General features: G+C 49.7%; 3 protein-coding genes; 1 reads left to right on the top strand and 2 right to left on the bottom strand.

Annotated features, from left to right (window-relative positions):
- Positions 1-627: 627 nt before the first annotated feature.
- FFUJ_09884 (uncharacterized protein) lies at positions 628-1,921 on the bottom strand (the record flags this gene model as incomplete). XM_023568164.1 has 3 exons in its annotated part: positions 628-847; positions 897-976; positions 1,031-1,921. The coding sequence occupies 3 exons, from the start codon at positions 1,919-1,921 to the stop codon at positions 628-630; spliced, it is 1,191 nt and encodes a 396-aa protein (XP_023436091.1).
- Positions 1,922-4,715: 2,794 nt separating this feature from the next.
- On the top strand, positions 4,716-6,233 carry FFUJ_09885 (the record flags this gene model as incomplete). XM_023568162.1 has 4 exons in its annotated part: positions 4,716-4,830; positions 4,891-5,039; positions 5,096-6,078; positions 6,170-6,233. 4 exons carry the CDS (start codon positions 4,716-4,718, stop codon positions 6,231-6,233), a joined length of 1,311 nt encoding a protein of 436 aa, XP_023436090.1.
- Positions 6,234-7,498: 1,265 nt separating this feature from the next.
- On the bottom strand, positions 7,499-9,085 carry FFUJ_09886 (uncharacterized protein; the record flags this gene model as incomplete). XM_023568161.1 has 6 exons in its annotated part: positions 7,499-7,609; positions 7,660-7,740; positions 7,793-8,419; positions 8,469-8,633; positions 8,684-8,915; positions 9,054-9,085. 6 exons carry the CDS (start codon positions 9,083-9,085, stop codon positions 7,499-7,501), a joined length of 1,248 nt encoding a protein of 415 aa, XP_023436089.1.
- Positions 9,086-16,700: the final 7,615 nt, after the last annotated feature.

The raw sequence follows: 16,700 nt of genomic DNA, 5'->3' as shown, positions 1-16,700 counted from the left end.
CAAAGACCAAGAGCCGGTGGCAATGATCCGTTGATATGGGATGCTTAACGAGGGTGGGTTTCAATAATCAAGCACTATCGTCAGTCCTTAGCGCGATGCTTCTACAATAGGTATTACTGTGTTAACTTAGACAGTCATGCCATTGATGCTATCTTCTAAAGTAGAATCGTGTCCCTTTTCATGCCTGATATCATGAGTTGTTAAACAGTAAAAACCCGACAGTAATAATACCAATAAACCAGACATGGAGTTTCCATCAACACCGTGCCATTAATATATTTTGAGGGCATTGCTGCCAAATGTCAAGAACGATCGCTATGCCGTAATGCACCAATTTTATGCAAATTTGAGAAAACACAACAGTGCTTGCTTCGGGAAAGGGTATCCGATGTGAACGATGGCGCGATGGCGCGATGTGCTGCGTGAGCAATACGTAGTTGTAGTGAAAGCCATTACTTCAATTATGACTTGCCAAGAGGTGACAATAAGAACAATTTCGTATGAGAGGAAGCGAAACGTCATAAAGCGTAAAGGCGTGAGTCGGCGCAGTGATGAGAGAGATGAATATCGTAATTCGTGAGTGTTGCGTATAGTTGTTTATTTTCCGCAAACTAAGAGTGCCGGATGTCATGCTGGAGAGCCGGGATACGGAGAACCGAGACTAGAAAGACTTGCGATGCTGGAGCGATTGACACGTTTTCGTTTTAGGGCTTGGTAATCCTTTTTGAATGAGGATATGCATCTTTGAAGTTCTTTGTCTGGATGTGCTGGCATTTGAATCTCAACGGCTTTAAGGCAGATGCGGAGATACTGAAGTTCATCGTCATTTTCGCGCAATTCTTGCTCGCTGTTGTATATTAGAAAGGTGCTGAGAATAGGGTGGTAGGTAAACTGACAGATGAGCTATTCGGTTTTGAAGAAAGATAATGCGCTGAGCAGCACGTTCGGCACGCTCGATGAGCAGACCTTGGATATGCTGCGGGATATGTAAGTATATGGATAGTTGAACGGAGAGAAAACAAAAACGTACATCAGATTCTTCTTGTCGAGCCTTGAGATTTGTGACCAATTGTGACATCTCCTCGTTGAGCTGAGTAACTTCTTGAATAACCTTCTTGGCCTGAGCAACAGTCATCCCCATGTTAGCTGGAGGTTCCGGCTCTGGCTCCGGTTCTGGCTCAGGATCCCTTCTAAGTGATGCTCCCAGATCTGAGAACCGTGTCTTGAACGCGGAACCTGGTGTGCTGAAAATTGATCCACCAGGACTGCACATATCCAGGCTCAATCGTTGATGCGCTTGTCGCGGTGATGGTGTGGAAGGTAAGGAAAATGAGACGGTCTTCTTAAGCATCTTTGTGCCCTCCAGCTGATCCAGTTGCGCGGTGAGAATATCGACGCCACTATCGTCGAGTAAATCATCGTCGCCTGAAGTCAGCTCATGCGCGAGCTGACTCAACCTCTGCGCCAAAACATCGCGACTGTTTCGCGGGCGGTGGGTCCGACGAACAGAGGGAGAAGTGTTGTTTGGTGAATCGTTGATCGAAGATAGTCTTGAATGGCCAGAGATGTCCCTTTTGTGAGGACTCACCCGTCCTGTGGAGAATCCGAGACTTGAAGCCACACTCGGGCTGGAGAGTAATGAAGGCGTTCTCAATCCGGGAATGTCTTGGTCCGGGGCAGAGTCATTGTCATCGTGATATCGGTTGCGAAATTCATTGCGATAACCGTTGCTGAGGTTTCCGTAGGAGAAATAATTGGTGGCTGGTGTAGTGGCGGTAGAGGATGAATTGGAGAGAGGTTGTTTTCGATCCGGCGTCGAGAAGATGAATTGCTGATCCGAGACTGCAGACGCCTCGTCAGCCTCAGCTGCAGCCGCAGCGAGAACAGCAGCGGTATCCTCGTCGATAGCAGCGAGATCCATGATTTGATCGCGACAGATCTGATGTAAAGTGGTGTGTTTATGTTGATTTTCTCTCTGCGGTGGTAGCAGCACCTCGGGCAACGGCAGCGGCAAGGCAAGGTACGGGACGTCAAAGATAGCGGCACCAACCTCGCGTCTCACGTCTAGTTAATGCGAACTCTTTACCTTTTGAGAGCTTCAAATCGCCTAAAGGAGACCAACGCCAACGACGTGTTCAAGAGTGGAGCACTTGGAAGGGATCCCAGCTTCACCGACTCGACTGGACTGGACTCTCACTCGCCCTGGGAGGCTGGACACGTCCACAGTCCACAGTCGCAGGGCCAGGCCGGACGTCCACCAACAATAACCGGGCTTGACCAGCAAAGAAAAATTAAGGGCCCCGCGTGGGCCGCAGTGCAGGGAGGAGACCCAGGTAAGAAAGGGGCGCGAAAGAACAAGCGAAAGTAGTCGAGAAAGAAGCGAGAAAAAGACGATGAACTCTAGTTATCAATAGAAACTCAACTATAAAGAGAAGCCACCAAATCTCCCCGTTTGGCTTCGACGCGGGCGCCGTTGGTTTGACTTTGGCCGAGTATGGTAACAGTAACATTTTCCTAGTCCTTGAGGCGGGGAATTGTGGCCATGAATGGGACGGGAGATGGAACTGACCCATATTTTGTCCGGTCCAATCAGATTATATCGGAAATCAAGATACGTCATCTTTTCACGTGTTGGCATTTCCTACAGCTCAGTTTTAGACGCCCAACTGAGTGTCTCTCGTTGAGTTGTCAGTCATAGGTTTCAGGACGATGCGCCTTTTTTCTTTGCTGCTGGGCATCAATGATGCTTCTGTCTCAGCCCTTTTCAACGAGGAACTTCGCGAACGGTGCATCACGTGACTTGGTCAGTTCTCGATCGTGGAACCCAAACCATCTGGGTATCCCTCAGGGAGCAAGAAACTCAAGACTTAAACAAAGGGTGCTAAAATAAGCTAAGTCAAAAGTACCCTAAACTTGGGCTAGATTTACCTATAGTAATTTTGTCGCTTAGGGTCAAGGTCCTTTGTTTTCTTTCCTCCTCTAGGTATCTCACCAACCACGAAGCGCATGAAAGTGCGTGCATGAACTACAAGTCTTCGCAAACATCAAAACAACACTGGCTTGACCATGTCGAGGCTCTATATAAGGACTCGATAACCCTCGTCTAGTCAGGCACTCCCTGTCTAGGCCTATGTTCAGTGATGTGCGTGCCTGTGCTGAGGTGTGGGGTAATTAGTAGTTTGACTCGAGAGCGATCTCCCCAGACCAAGTTGGGTTCAAAGTCTGGGGAAGTTGCTCTTCTCTGCAATCAAGTTAACCAAGATGAGAAGATGATGCATTGAATCGAGATTCTACCCGTGGACTTTGCTTGTTTCCCCCGGCAGGGGCTATGTAACGCAACAAAGATCCTCGTGATACTGATCCAAGCGGTGTCAGATCAGGATTGACGTATGAACCCCCAGTATAACATGTCATAACCGCCATATGCGATTCTGCAAACTTTTCAAATTCGGAATCTGTAGGACTCTGATCGAATGCAAGACCCTTGCTTCGAGAGCTGAGCTTTGGCACATCTACTGTAGCACCACCACTGGGAGCACATAGCCAAGGTCTAGGCCGAGGTCTTATGCCCTTCTTCCCCAAAAGCATAGCCGTAAACCTACAACTCATCGGAAAAGTCTTGCAGAGTGGTCTGTTGTTTATATGCGAGTCCATTTCCGTGGCCTGACCTTGCCCGGGGCTTCGCCGAGCTGAGAGGTCCGTACCCCGACATTAAAGCTCGGAGACCGGCGGTGATGAGGGGAAGTGTAAATGACAGGCTTCACTTGGAATTTGCTGTCATAAAGTCATGATATTAATATTTGCTGAGGGAAATTCATGATTATAAAACTCAATAGATGCTTGATGTACTCTATCAACTCCCTTGGACCGTAGTCTCGAGCTTGAATATGTAAAAGTTGCTCCATGTCTCCGTGGTAGTGATGCAGCTTCTCCATCATGTGCCATTTACCCCTCTGGTCTAGAGAAATACTTCCCCATACTTGATCCCACTTGCAACCGTGCAAGCTCAGTTTACAATGACAGCAATTGGACAGTTCCTCCACTAGAATGACGTTCTTAAAGTGAAGAAGGAAATGGTCCCCCCGGAATCATCATTAGGTGCTCATTCAGTTCCGTCCGAGCACTTCCGTCTTCTTCCACCTTGGCCCGTCTCTTCTCTCAACTCTCCTCCGAGTTGTTCCATTTTCATGTGCGCGTCTGGCTTGTCTCACGCGACACTGTAATAGCATTGTTTTTTAAATTCTCCGTTGTTGAAGGCACAAGATAGAGAGTCCAACCGAAGAATAGCATCTATCATAACGTACCTCCACTCTCCGGACACTGCCTCGGCTTCTCCCGCTATTTGCACGCCTCTCTTTCCACTCGCGGGGCCGCCATCCATCATTGATACTCTACTCTACTCTTGTCTGCACTGCTCTTCCACGCTCCATATCTTATCCTCGACTCACATCGTCCTTCCTTTCTCTTCCCCACTCGCCAATTCTCTCGAACGATACAGTCGCTCGACTTCTCCCATCTTGACTCTTCAATGACGACGCCGTGAGCTTATCCTCCGACCTTTCAACTTCCTCGGACGCTCTTCCGCAGCGGGAACCCGGTCTCTCCCTCCGTCCGCCCGAGCCTGCCTCCGAGTCCGATTTCTCTTTCTACGGCATCCTCACGCTCTATTCTCCCACCTTTTTTTTGCTCTCTGATTCGACCCACGGTTGCGCATCATGTCGTGGAAAGCTTCAGAGCGTCTGATGGATACTATCCGTCACTATGCTCGGTTTCCCGCCACTGGTGTCAGCTTGCGCCAGATGGTCCAGTTCGGCGAGAAACCCTCAGTCGGTATGTTTTTGCTCGTTCCCGTGTCCATTGAGCACAGTTACTGACTTTGGGCTGCGAAAGGAACTCTATTCCGAGCTTCTCAGTTCTTAGCCGAGGAGCTTCCAATCCGTCTAGCTCATCGCGTGCAAGAGCTCGACGAGCTCCCAGATGGCCTTAATGAGATGCCTTCTGTCATCAAAGTCAAAGATTGGTACGCTCAATCGTTCGAGGTATGCGTCTTTGAAGCCAATTCGTTCGAAACCCGCAGTATTAACTCGACCGGTAGGAAATCACACAACTACCTCGGCCACAGTTACCCTCGGATATCCGAAGCCGCCTCATGAAACCCAGCAAAGCTATCGGTCGCAATGCTTTCCGCCTCCCTGCCGCAACCCCCAATCCCTCTATCGACGAGGGCGAAGCCGACGGCTGGGGCGGTCTTCAGAACGACAATGGCAAAGCCAAGGCCGCTGCGCGCCGGTACTTTGCTATTGTTGACGACTCGAGCGACTGGCCTGCCGATCTTCACCTGTACAACCAACGTTTCGCTCAGACTCTGCACCACATCAAACGCCGTCACGATGGCGTCGTTACCACAATGGCTCAAGGCATCCTCGAATACAAGCGCCGTCGCCAGCGCATGCAGATTGATAGCACCATACAGTCCTTCCTCGACCGCTTCTACATGTCCCGTATTGGTATCCGCATGCTGATCGGCCAGCACATTGCATTGACAGACCAAAGCCATCATCGTGACCCCACTTATGTCGGTATTATTTGTACCAAGACCAACGTCCAAGATCTCGCCCAGGAAGCCATTGAGAACGCCCGATTTGTCTGTGAGGATCACTATGGTCTTTTCGAAGCTCCCAAGGTCCAACTCGTCTGCAACCCCAATCTGAACTTTATGTACGTCCCCGGTCATCTGTCGCACATGCTCTTTGAGACCCTCAAGAACTCTCTGCGCGCCGTTGTCGAAACCCACGGTATGGAGAAGCAGGCTTTCCCTGTTACCAAGGTTATTGTTGCCGAAGGCAAGGAAGATATCACCATCAAGATCTCTGACGAAGGCGGTGGCATCCCTCGAAGCGCAATCCCTCTGGTTTGGACTTACATGTACACCACTGTCGATCGCACACCAAGCTTAGATCCCGATTTCGATAAGAGCGACTTCAAGGCCCCGATGGCTGGTTTTGGATATGGTTTACCCATCTCACGTTTATACGCGCGCTACTTCGGCGGTGACTTGAAACTCATCAGTATGGAAGGGTAAGTGTTAAACAAACATATTTCCAAGCCGCCTGAACAAACACGCCTATTCTGATGATGAACAAATCCGTCACTAACATTTCTTTCACAGATACGGCACCGATGTCTACCTCCATCTGAACCGTCTCTCATCATCCTCCGAACCTCTGCAATAGCAATTACATAGCGCCGGCGCACAGAACCTACAGGTTCCCCCTTGGGTTCTTCGCAAACGACTACAAGGCCGAAGCCGCGAGATATCGGAACGGAAACAGGTGGGCGATGCCGAGGCGGTGGTCAACGCGCCACCACGAAGCAACTATACCAGTCCACAGGAAGTCTAATGGGTTTTTTTCTTACAAAAAGGGAATTATCGTCGCCCGCGGGAGAACCGTGCGCCGGAGCAAAACACAGACGAAAATATATCGTGATACTACTATATCAGCAATTACTACAAGAAACAACAAGAGGAAGAGCAACAAGAAGGATCAGGCGATGACGATTACAAGGCCGCCCACGATATGCCCGCAGCTATACCACGCCAATAGGAACGCACAGCTCACTTGGATATTCGAAAGAGGAGGAAAGAGACTACTCGATTCGAGAGACGAAGATCCCACTACACCAGAACACCGCACCATGTGGTTCACACAACCCGAGGGATCGCTATTCATGGAGGCCAGTCTAAAAACCAACGTTGGGAATCTCTACAGTCTCACAAAGCGTGCCGTTGCACGCATGTTTGGACAATAAACACCATTCGAGCTTCGATTTGGCTATTATTATATTCTAGGTAAACATCCCTCCCGCTTGAGATGGGAGGAAGAGGAACATCGTTTTATGCAACGATGAGGGCACATGTATGATGCATTAGGTATGAAGGGGAAGAAGAGGATGGTGACGATCGATATTATTGGGATGCTGTCTTGTTGACAGAGCATGCAAGCATGTATATGGAACAAAAAATACTTCTATGGGAGTCTAGGTCATGGGTAGGAAATATCATTTGCACTTTGTTTTTCTGGTTACTTGATTTTCGCTTCGACTCCTATAACTGTGGTCAGGATGAGTATCCCCTGATTCCACGTTGATAAGATATCCTCAACTTGCTGATGTGACAGCATATGAGATTCAACACAAGTAAAGTAAAGCAACGCAAATCAATTCACTAGGCTTTTCTACCTGTTCCTGGGCCGGGGGCTCCTAGCCTCAATCATTCTCATCCGATTTCGCTTCCGCTTCCGCTTCCATTTCCATCATGCCTCTCACTCAAGGAGATCGCTCTAGTCTGAGCTGTTGTGAGGGCGAATCAAGCAACCGTTTTCCCCTAACCCATGGCAGTCGCAAAGAAAACAAGACCAAAAAATAAGAGACTCAAGAGACTAGCCGAAAGTCTCGGTCAAAGAAACAAATCTGGGAAGTGCTGCATGACGACCTTCTTCTAGTTGCTCAGGGCGTCAAACATGTTGCGACTCTGCGTGGAGTGGCTCGATCGCTGGCGCCCGGACAAGTTCTCAGCTTGCTCCGTGATGTGAGGCTGAGTGAAGTAGCGCTAAAGAATGATTTAGACAATGAGTTACTTCTTCTCATAAGCGCACCTACATCGTTCTTCTTCTGCCACTTGTTGCTGGCATGAAAGTTGGCCTGTTGCTGTCTTCTGAGGTCGGCCTGTGAGATACGATTCTGTTTCAAGTCTTAGTCTGAGATCAAAGCCTTGTTGATTCAGTATACTTACTTCCTGTCCATTCCCCCACCTGTCCTCACGTCGGGTTGAGACTCCCTTCATGGGAGGGATGTCGTCCCAGCCGTCTGCGAGCTTAGCACCCTGGTCGCTTCCTTCGGTAGTTGATACTTCGGATGCTGAGCTGGACATGACAGTTGGGTTCTTGGACGCAGTGTGTCTCTGACCCGTAGGATCCCAAGCGTTGAAGGTGATCTTGCGGGCGGCAGCCTCTTCCTCCTTGTCCTTGCGGAGAGTTGTTGCAGTCGAAACACTACCGGTGATGCTTGAGGTGGCAGTTCGCTGGGCTATTTTGAGGCCGCGAAGGTGAGGAGGGAAATCGCTTGCATTCTGAGACACTTGTGGAAGAACAACCTTTGCGTTCGAGGATACAGAGTCTTCATCAATAGACATGCTTGCGAGACGCTTTGGCAGCAATTTGTGGAGATGAGGGGGCAGTGTAGCACGGCTAGAAGTTGTTGACATGTTGTCGCCAGCCACACTGGATGTTGCGGACGTAAAAGTTTGGGTCGTAGAGTAGTGAATTGCCTGAGATGAGCCTCGAACGACTTCGTTGAAGACCTTGTTGTCATCTTCGTTGTTTGGGTCTAAGCCAAGGGATTCGGGTGAAGTGATTGGTGCCTGTCTGATGTTAGTGATTCCGTTCGATCTCCTCATGCCTATTGCTTACCCCAGGGAGATCATCTTCATCGAAGAATTGGGCAACCTCAACTGGCGCAATGTAACCTTGGCTCATCATCTCTTCTTCCTCTACGGAGATATGACCCGTTGCTTTGGGCATCGGAATCACCGAGGGCTCCGCGACTGTATCCCATGCGACACATTGGAGGCATCGCTATTTTAAATTAGCTAGATGTTGACACCACAGCTCGGGGAAGTCCTTACCCAATCCTCAAGCCTGCGCTGGTTCGAGGAGAAGGCGGCATATGGGAGTTTTCGGTTGCAGGCACAGCACTCATGCTCCAAAACGGTAGTTGAATTATGTTCTTTGCAGATCATTCCGGTGTTTTCGGGATCAACCTTTTGACCAGAGTCTATCAAGTAGCGGGTGTTTCTCTGTTGGGCCTTGGAGAACATGTCCCAGGGCTTCCACTCGTTACCTGAAGCGCAACGAAACCTGGCAAGATTAGCAAGTTGAGCGTGAAGACACACAGGATAAGTATAGATTTTACTGGGTTGGGACAGTCTCGTAGGCTTTACTATATATCGCTTTCTTTTAGCTTTGTTTAGTTCTGATGTTGATGGACAAACTCACGGCTTGTCGCCTCCTTTGTTGTTGTTGGGCATGGCGATTCGTGGAAGGAGGTAATAGAGGAAGATTCAACTTGAGATCCCAGTGCAGATGAGATGAATTCTTTATTTGCGGACAATTTCAGCTGCGAGTGGGCAAATGATAGAAGAGTGGTAAGGGAATGTTTGGGTTGTGTGCTCCTGTTGACTGCTTCAGGTTAGCAAATAACAAACTGACACTCGGCAATTTCAGCAGCCTCAGTTGCTGATATTGAAAGCAAATAGAATAGTAGAATAGAGGTTCTTTTTGTGATGCTGATGTCAGATCAAAGGAATAGATCCGATGATATTGAGGGTTGAGTGTTGAGGAGGAGGAAGGAAGGTGCGAGGCTCGTGCGCTTAGGAGATATTTATTGGCAGTGGAGGCTCTTGCAGCGGCTTCAGTGGCAGTGAATCACTGTCCTCAGTTGTCAATACCTAAAGAACAATACCTGTAGCTTGTAGGCGGGTAGTGGCAGCCCAGTGTTTGGGGAGTGCCTGTTTGCTCTTCCTGCCTCAGGTTGATGACTACAACCTGAAGCACACACTTTCAAGCCTCACAAGTTTACATTTTGAATGGGCAACTCTTATCCAACAAAGCTAACACTTCCTTTCTCTGATCAGAAACTCTTTTTTGGTTCTTAAACACTGTTGTGCCGGTCTGTTATAGAGGTCTCAGTGTTGAAGATACTGTTATCTTATAGCATTAACTTGGTAGTAGCCAATTAATGGGATCCAGGGATCCCAATAACAGCCACAGAAGTATCAATCATTAAGTTTCTGGCCAGACTGAACTCTCAGTAAACTCGATCAATAAGGTTGCCTTTGGGGTGCAGCATCTCAAGCATCTCGGAACTACTGTTGTTTAAGATTGAACAGTTACCTAGATAACCTTCTGTGTGGTTAGGAGCAATTGAGGAGGGGATAAGGGAAGCAGAAGAAGGGGAATCATACTTTTGGGTATTGGACTGTGTATTTGATTGCTGCAACTGGTTCAGCAATGTCATGGCAAACAACCCATGCTGTATACATTATTCATGATGTTTGCCACGAGAATGTAGCCCAAATCATATAGACCAAATCATTGAAAATCGCTACTGCTCATAAATCAGATTGCATGGTAGCTTCGTTGGCGTAAGCCACTTGAAAGGACAACGTTTTACACATTCTTTGATCGTGTTGATATGCAACATCCCGCAGCCGTCAACCCCTTTAACGGTCCATGCACTGACAGCTTAATATCAAGAGCATACGTGTCTGAATTGCAGATACAGACACGTCAAATTCAATTCTAGGACAGGCATTACATATTCAATTCATGAAAACTAATAGATGAACTTATATGAATCTAGGTTGTTGATAGTAAAGCAAGTCCAAGGTGGATGAGGCTCAACACCGGCCCACATGCAATGTTCATCTGCCACATGGGAACCATCGTCCTAATTACAGCCTACACTCACTCCCATCTCATCGACATCGATCAAATTGTCCCCAGAAACTCATCACCATGCATGCCAAGTTCGCTATCCAAGCTTCCTCTTTCAGCGACAGAGACAGGGTCAACACGATGCCCAGTCGCTTCCGACATTTTCACCGCCATCTACCCTACAGAAAATCGAATAAAGTCTTCACCGCTCAAGCGGAACCGTCCATGGCGTTGAATTAACTCGCTGCCCAAACCCCAGACGATCAGCTGGCATGTCCACGAGCTTGTCGATTTACACTTACCCCGATCACCATAAGGCTGTGCGTTGTCTGTGGACTGTATGCACCTTTGATGCTCAGGTCAACGAGTGTACCGCGCTGTATGATTGGCATAACCATCTCGACATCCGAGCGTAATCAGACTCACTGCAGGTACTTGCAAAACTGCAAAGGGGCTGCAGTATATTTCTTGATGGAAAGGTAATTCTTCATGTACCCTGCATTGCGAGAAACTAGGCATTGGCCTCCATCGCGTGGCTGGACGGGACTATGCAAATGACCGCGCCAACCGACAAGCAAGCATCAGTTTTTTTCAACATGCTAGGGTCATGCCATGTTGCTGCAGTGATTTCAACAGACGTGTCAAGCTACTGAGTTACCCGTTGACTATTCGTTGCTAACGGCGTGTCTACGGTAGAAACTGGTATCCATCGTCAGGTTAAGCTTGGCGAACAACCCACCTGCGGTAACAGGCTTCATCCATCTTCTCAAATCCACCGTCGATAGACTCGCTCTACAGAGACGACAAGGTCAGGCCTAGACCGCAAAAAGACGCTCTTACCGATACAGGTTGGAGGTCTTCCAGATCAGGCCGATCCCATGTGGACGATACTCATCTTGGCCAAAGGATCTGGGGTAGGCAACCTTTTGACTCGCGCTTGTGCAAACCTCAGCACTGGGCTAAAGCTAGACGTCCAAAACGGCGTGACAAGCTCTCAGCCATGAGAAAACAAGATGTTGGCGCTCTTCATTGATTCAAGACTGGCAGCAAGAACCCCCCAGAGAGACCGGTGCTCTATAATCCGCCCGTTGCGCAAACAGCTGGTCCCTGAATCCGTGCTCTACGATAAGCTGTTGTCGATCCACCGAGCGAGCATCGGTTGCGATGAGCATCACTGGGTCCTGGATACAGTACGAAGAAAACAAAATAGATCGACGAGACAACGCGCTTCGTGGCCAATGGTCTCGTCAGTAACAGCACTGATCAATGACTTCACCATGAGTGATGCCACTGTGACAGTCGACCCAAGCGGGCTAAGATCGACTATCGTAGCTCTCGGGATGGACAGACATCGCCACATTCGTCCAATTCCACGCAAAGGAAAAGCTTGCATTAAACCCGGCCATTACGGAACTGACAGCTCAGGTCCCGGTTGGCGGATCATCAAGAAAAACGCAAGGCTCAGTCGGTCATGGTCACCCAGGACAAGCGGAACACGTCAAAAGTGAACCCGACAATTCGGTGACGGAGCATGGGTCCATAACTGCTCTACAGCCGAGCTTTGATTCTCAACCTCAGGATCACAGGCCCCTTTCCAATGCCGGAACCACTGTTGAGAATTTACTTTTGATAACGGACGACTTTTCTCGAGTGATGCCGATCACCAAAACCTAATTACTCATGCACCGCTCCTAGATTCTCGGACCTTCTGAGTTCACTTTACTGTTGATAGTGCACACGCTAGAGAAGGCCAACGGGCTCGAGGCTCCGGTGGAGCAGCACGGGGCGTTCCATCGGGAAGAACCCTTTGGCGCCTGCACTCCACAAATGCCAATTGATGAAAAACGTTAGGTCAGTTGGTTTCGAGGCTGGCTAGGTCCTGAGAAGCGAAAGAGGTGGCAGGAAAAGCGAAAGTGAGGCATTGAGACCAGAACAGACGAGGGCTGGGAATACGAATAATGGTGCAGGCATTGCTCATGTGGCGCAGGCTTGATCGCGATCTTCTGCCAATTGATTTGATCAGCAGGCAGAGTCAGCACTGCAGAGAGGAGATGGTAGCAAAGGTTTCATGGCTGATGACGGTGATGATGTGAGCCGAGCTACTCAAACAGGTACAGGCACACTCTTCCAACTAATGGTAGGCTGTTAGAGAAGAAACGGTGCAATGACGACGATCTGGGAGCTAAATTGATGGGATCGCGGCACACTTTTCAAGACACGGCACGGCACGTCACGTTCAGACACAGTTCGACCTCGTAGCAAATTGAAAGCTCAGTACTGATCATAACCCAGACCCAAAAGCAAGTCTTCGTTTCAGAAAAATGCATTGCTCGCCAGCCTCCATCCGTGCGTGCCGCGCTTGGGCATTGAAGACCATCATGGAGGCCATATCCCGCAGTAGGTCGTTCACAGGATCTTCTCTGGAATAGAAATCATGATCCCTTCAACCTCAGCCACCATCGGAGGTCCCTTCAAAGGGTCGGGCTAGGAACTGAGTGAACGGACCCTTTAGAGATCTTAGGCACTGGCTTACTCGCATCATCTATCATCTGTGCATTCCGTCGCTCAAGTGACAAACGTGTCGCGCAGGGAACTCCTGGGCATAGGTAGCCTTGGGTCGTGACAGCGCATAGCCGGTTACGAAGCGACGCGCCAGCTAGAGCTTTGATTGATTGACTGATCGACTGGGTTGAGAATGCAGGGACAATCGCATCAGAGTTCACCCCGCCTGCTCACCTCGAGACAAGTCAGGCCTAATATTGATAACTACCGTTATCTATGTACTTGACCATTATAACCGGCTGCATGATTCGAGGCTGATGCACAATTGTCTGTCGACGGCTCTAAAGAATTGCCGCGTTTCAAGCCGCGGCATTGATAACGAGACCAACACCGAGGGAGGCATCCAATCTACCGTCCACTGCGTGAGATAATCAAAAAGCAACGAGAGGGGAAATGGAGGGGGGAGCATCAATGGGGACGACAATCATTCACGACCGCTGCGCTGCGTTGCGAGATGGATCGACGCCTAGGTCATCCGGTCTGTTGGGCCAGGATAACCTTTCCTTCGAGAAGGTCTGCTAGACTATTCCACAACACCGGTGAACCCGGAAATGCTACCGTACGGTACCATCGTGACAAGCTCGCCTATAAATTTTCTGCAGGCAATCTCCGTTCCCCAGGCATGTGTCCTTTGCATTGGGTCGATCCTGCAGCATCGTGACAGACAGACAAGTCCAGGATCGGAAAACGTGCCCCGAGTAGGAATTAGCAATGCACGGTGCAATCGTGGGCGTTCACGAGTGCGAGTCTTGGTGTAGCCCAGGGGTTTCAAACAATGGTGATGAATGGAGTGAAGTGGTACCTCGACGTTTGGTACCTGCAGCAGCTTTCTGGAAAGTACCGAATGGAAGGGCCACTCACCCACAATTAGGCATGAAAAAGAACCCTTACGGACTACACTGTACCTGGCAGGCGGGTTGTTTGGTAATTAACGGCCAGTGTGAAATTGGCCGGGCCCTGTCGAGTTACGGTCCGGCGGCTGGCCCCTGGCAGACGGCCCCACACCCCGGACGTTGGCTCGAGGACCGGTGGGATGGGATGGATCAGCATGATACTGAGAAAAGAAGCACCCAATCTTGGTCACGAAAGGATCAATCTCGCATGGATAATGGAATTCTCGAGTCTTCTTTGGACCCTTGATCGAACATTTCTCGGCATACTGAACGCGCTCTGATCTTATGCCAGTCAGACAAAAGATCGGGGCTACCCTGATGTTGGTGACATCCTCTGATATGTGATATCTGTATCTTGGATGACGTTACGACCACTGAACAAACTTGCTTACACCTCGATCAGGCACGATGACACCATGTGTATCGATCACAATGCACAAACAGAGGCGGCTGGAGTGGTTCCCGGGAACCACGTTAGGGCTCACAAGTTGAGACGGTTGACTGTGAAAGGCTGAAAGATGGGACAGAACAAAACCTGCAGCTCCAACGGCTAAAAACCCGGGTGGCGTCTTATGCCCAGCTATGCCCTGAATGGCGCTGCATAATTCGCACTACCAACGGACTTGTACACGTGTGTGACAAGGGTCTGTACGTTTCGGAAAAAGCTGTTCCTTGTTTCCATCACATCAACCTCTTGAAGCTGCATTGCTTACCCTCTTGTCACGGCTTGAGCAAAAGCCCTTTGTCATTCCGAAGCGTCTTAGAGTGATTCTCCAGCGTGTTTCGTCACTTCAACGGTCACAATGCCCCTCGTCGATATTCCCCTCTCCTATCACCTCCCCCTTTTCCTTTTGCCCTCCAGGCCCCTGTGAGCATTAATCCCAGGGCACGTCCCAGCGGAAGGAAAAGCACCCAAGGCTAGGCTAGGCTGGCTGTTTGATTAATGCCCCCCGGCTGTTGGACGACGGCCTCCCGCACGTACCAATTAGCCCACGAGGGCCCTGAGGTAGGAACCTAAGGTTTGGGGATGAACGAGGGGCAAAGCCTAGAGGCCACTTCATGCGACCCCGAGACAGTAGACAGTGCCAGGACGCGAGAGGGCCTTTTGCAGGCTCTTGCGGATGGAATTTGACAAGAGCGCCACTTAAGTAGTTAGAGATTAGGTATAAGTCTGGATGCTCGATACGAGTTGAAGGTTCTTGCAGGAAAGACGTGCTTGACTGCGCCATTCATCTGAACTATTGATAGATACCTAAGTTGCGGTTGTACAACGGGCCAATCTTTAATATGCAACCCAGGGTGCTGTGGCGCGAGGCCACGAGAATCGACCGAGGCTGAGGCGGCAGAGCGAGCGCGTGTAGCGAGTAAGAAAACGCGTCTGCTCCAAAACGCACGCGTCTGGCGTTCTAACCGTGTGCCAATTTCACCATTTTGCTTGGCTCATTGAAAGCCAAATTAGTTACAGCCTGCCTGCGGGGAACACAGCATTGTGATACCAATAAATTGTTCACCCACGCACGCCGTTAATCTTTGTTCGAGCTCGAGGCATGGAAGCGGTGGTCCTGGGTAACAAGACAGGCTGGATTGCTCATCTCCCAGGGCCTATCAATCGTGATCTGCTGCCGCGGTTGGTAACGTCTTTGGGGCCCTCTGGGTTACTGTCACAAATTGCGACAATTTGCAGCTCGGAGAGCCATGCCCCAAAAAAGAAATAAAACACGGGAAAACATTGAACGGTCCCGCCGCGCCACGAGATTGAGACTGGGCTTGGACACTAGGATGCTCATCGCTTTGGTCCCCGTGATTGTGACTGAACTGACTATGATTATGATAGCACCTCAGGCACGAAAAGTTCCCAGTAAAGGTCGGCAGATAAATGGTCGATGTCTGCGACTCCGTCATCGCCGGTGCAAAATCCAATCCTAGAAAGCTTCTAGGGGGGCCAGGGGAGCTTCCCCCGGTGGCCCTAGGTCGTTTCTTGTGGTTTCGTTCGTCCCCAATTGTTCTGTCATCCATTTTCTTCAGTACTAGCGAGGTTACGAGAGTCGTTTCCATTTATCTGGGACCGCGGTACTCCGTAGACTGGCCCTTATTTCCAAGACCAAGGTCCAAGAACAAGAGCCGACTGGACTGGGCTTCAAGATGAAAGGACTAAGCCGCCCGTGATCTCTGTAATGTCATATCATTCGCCGTCTGCCACTTTTCACGTCGGTCATTCTAGCCCATACCAGTGGGCAGCCAGAGTTGAGAGGGCCACACGACACCGTGAAAAAGACACCCTAAGGTTCGTTTGGTGTGCTCTTCTGACTCTTCTGACCCTCCCCAGGAAGTCTTCAAATGATCCATTTCTCAGAACCTTGCACACCATTGGATCTTGTGCGGTTGCTCTTGGATCCTAGTTTCATTCTTCGCTTGTCTACGACAGTTTGACATGTTACCCTGAGATTGGGAATTTCGCATGTCGCTGTCTCCGATCTGATAATCTCTCAGATGGGTTTCTGCCTCCCTTTGCCCATCATTTGGCAAAAACAGCATGCTTATGCTTATTTCTGCATGGGATGGCTGTGAATCAGTACTCTTACTTGCAGCTTGAGATCAGCACGAAATGAGGTACCGGTACCACCAGGGCGCCGTGACTCGAACTAAGTTCATAAGGCTTCGTTAGCAGGTCACTCTCCAGAGCTTCAGAAGGACTCCCGTGTGCTCCCCGCCAGCCCAGTCTGCTCCCGCTGCCATGGGCCTTTTTCCCTGG

Source organism: Fusarium fujikuroi, chromosome FFUJ_chr09 (genome assembly GCF_900079805.1).
Source record: "Fusarium fujikuroi IMI 58289 draft genome, chromosome FFUJ_chr09".
Classification (NCBI taxonomy): Eukaryota; Fungi; Ascomycota; class Sordariomycetes; order Hypocreales; family Nectriaceae; genus Fusarium; species Fusarium fujikuroi.
This window is presented reverse-complemented; position numbering and strand designations above follow the sequence as displayed.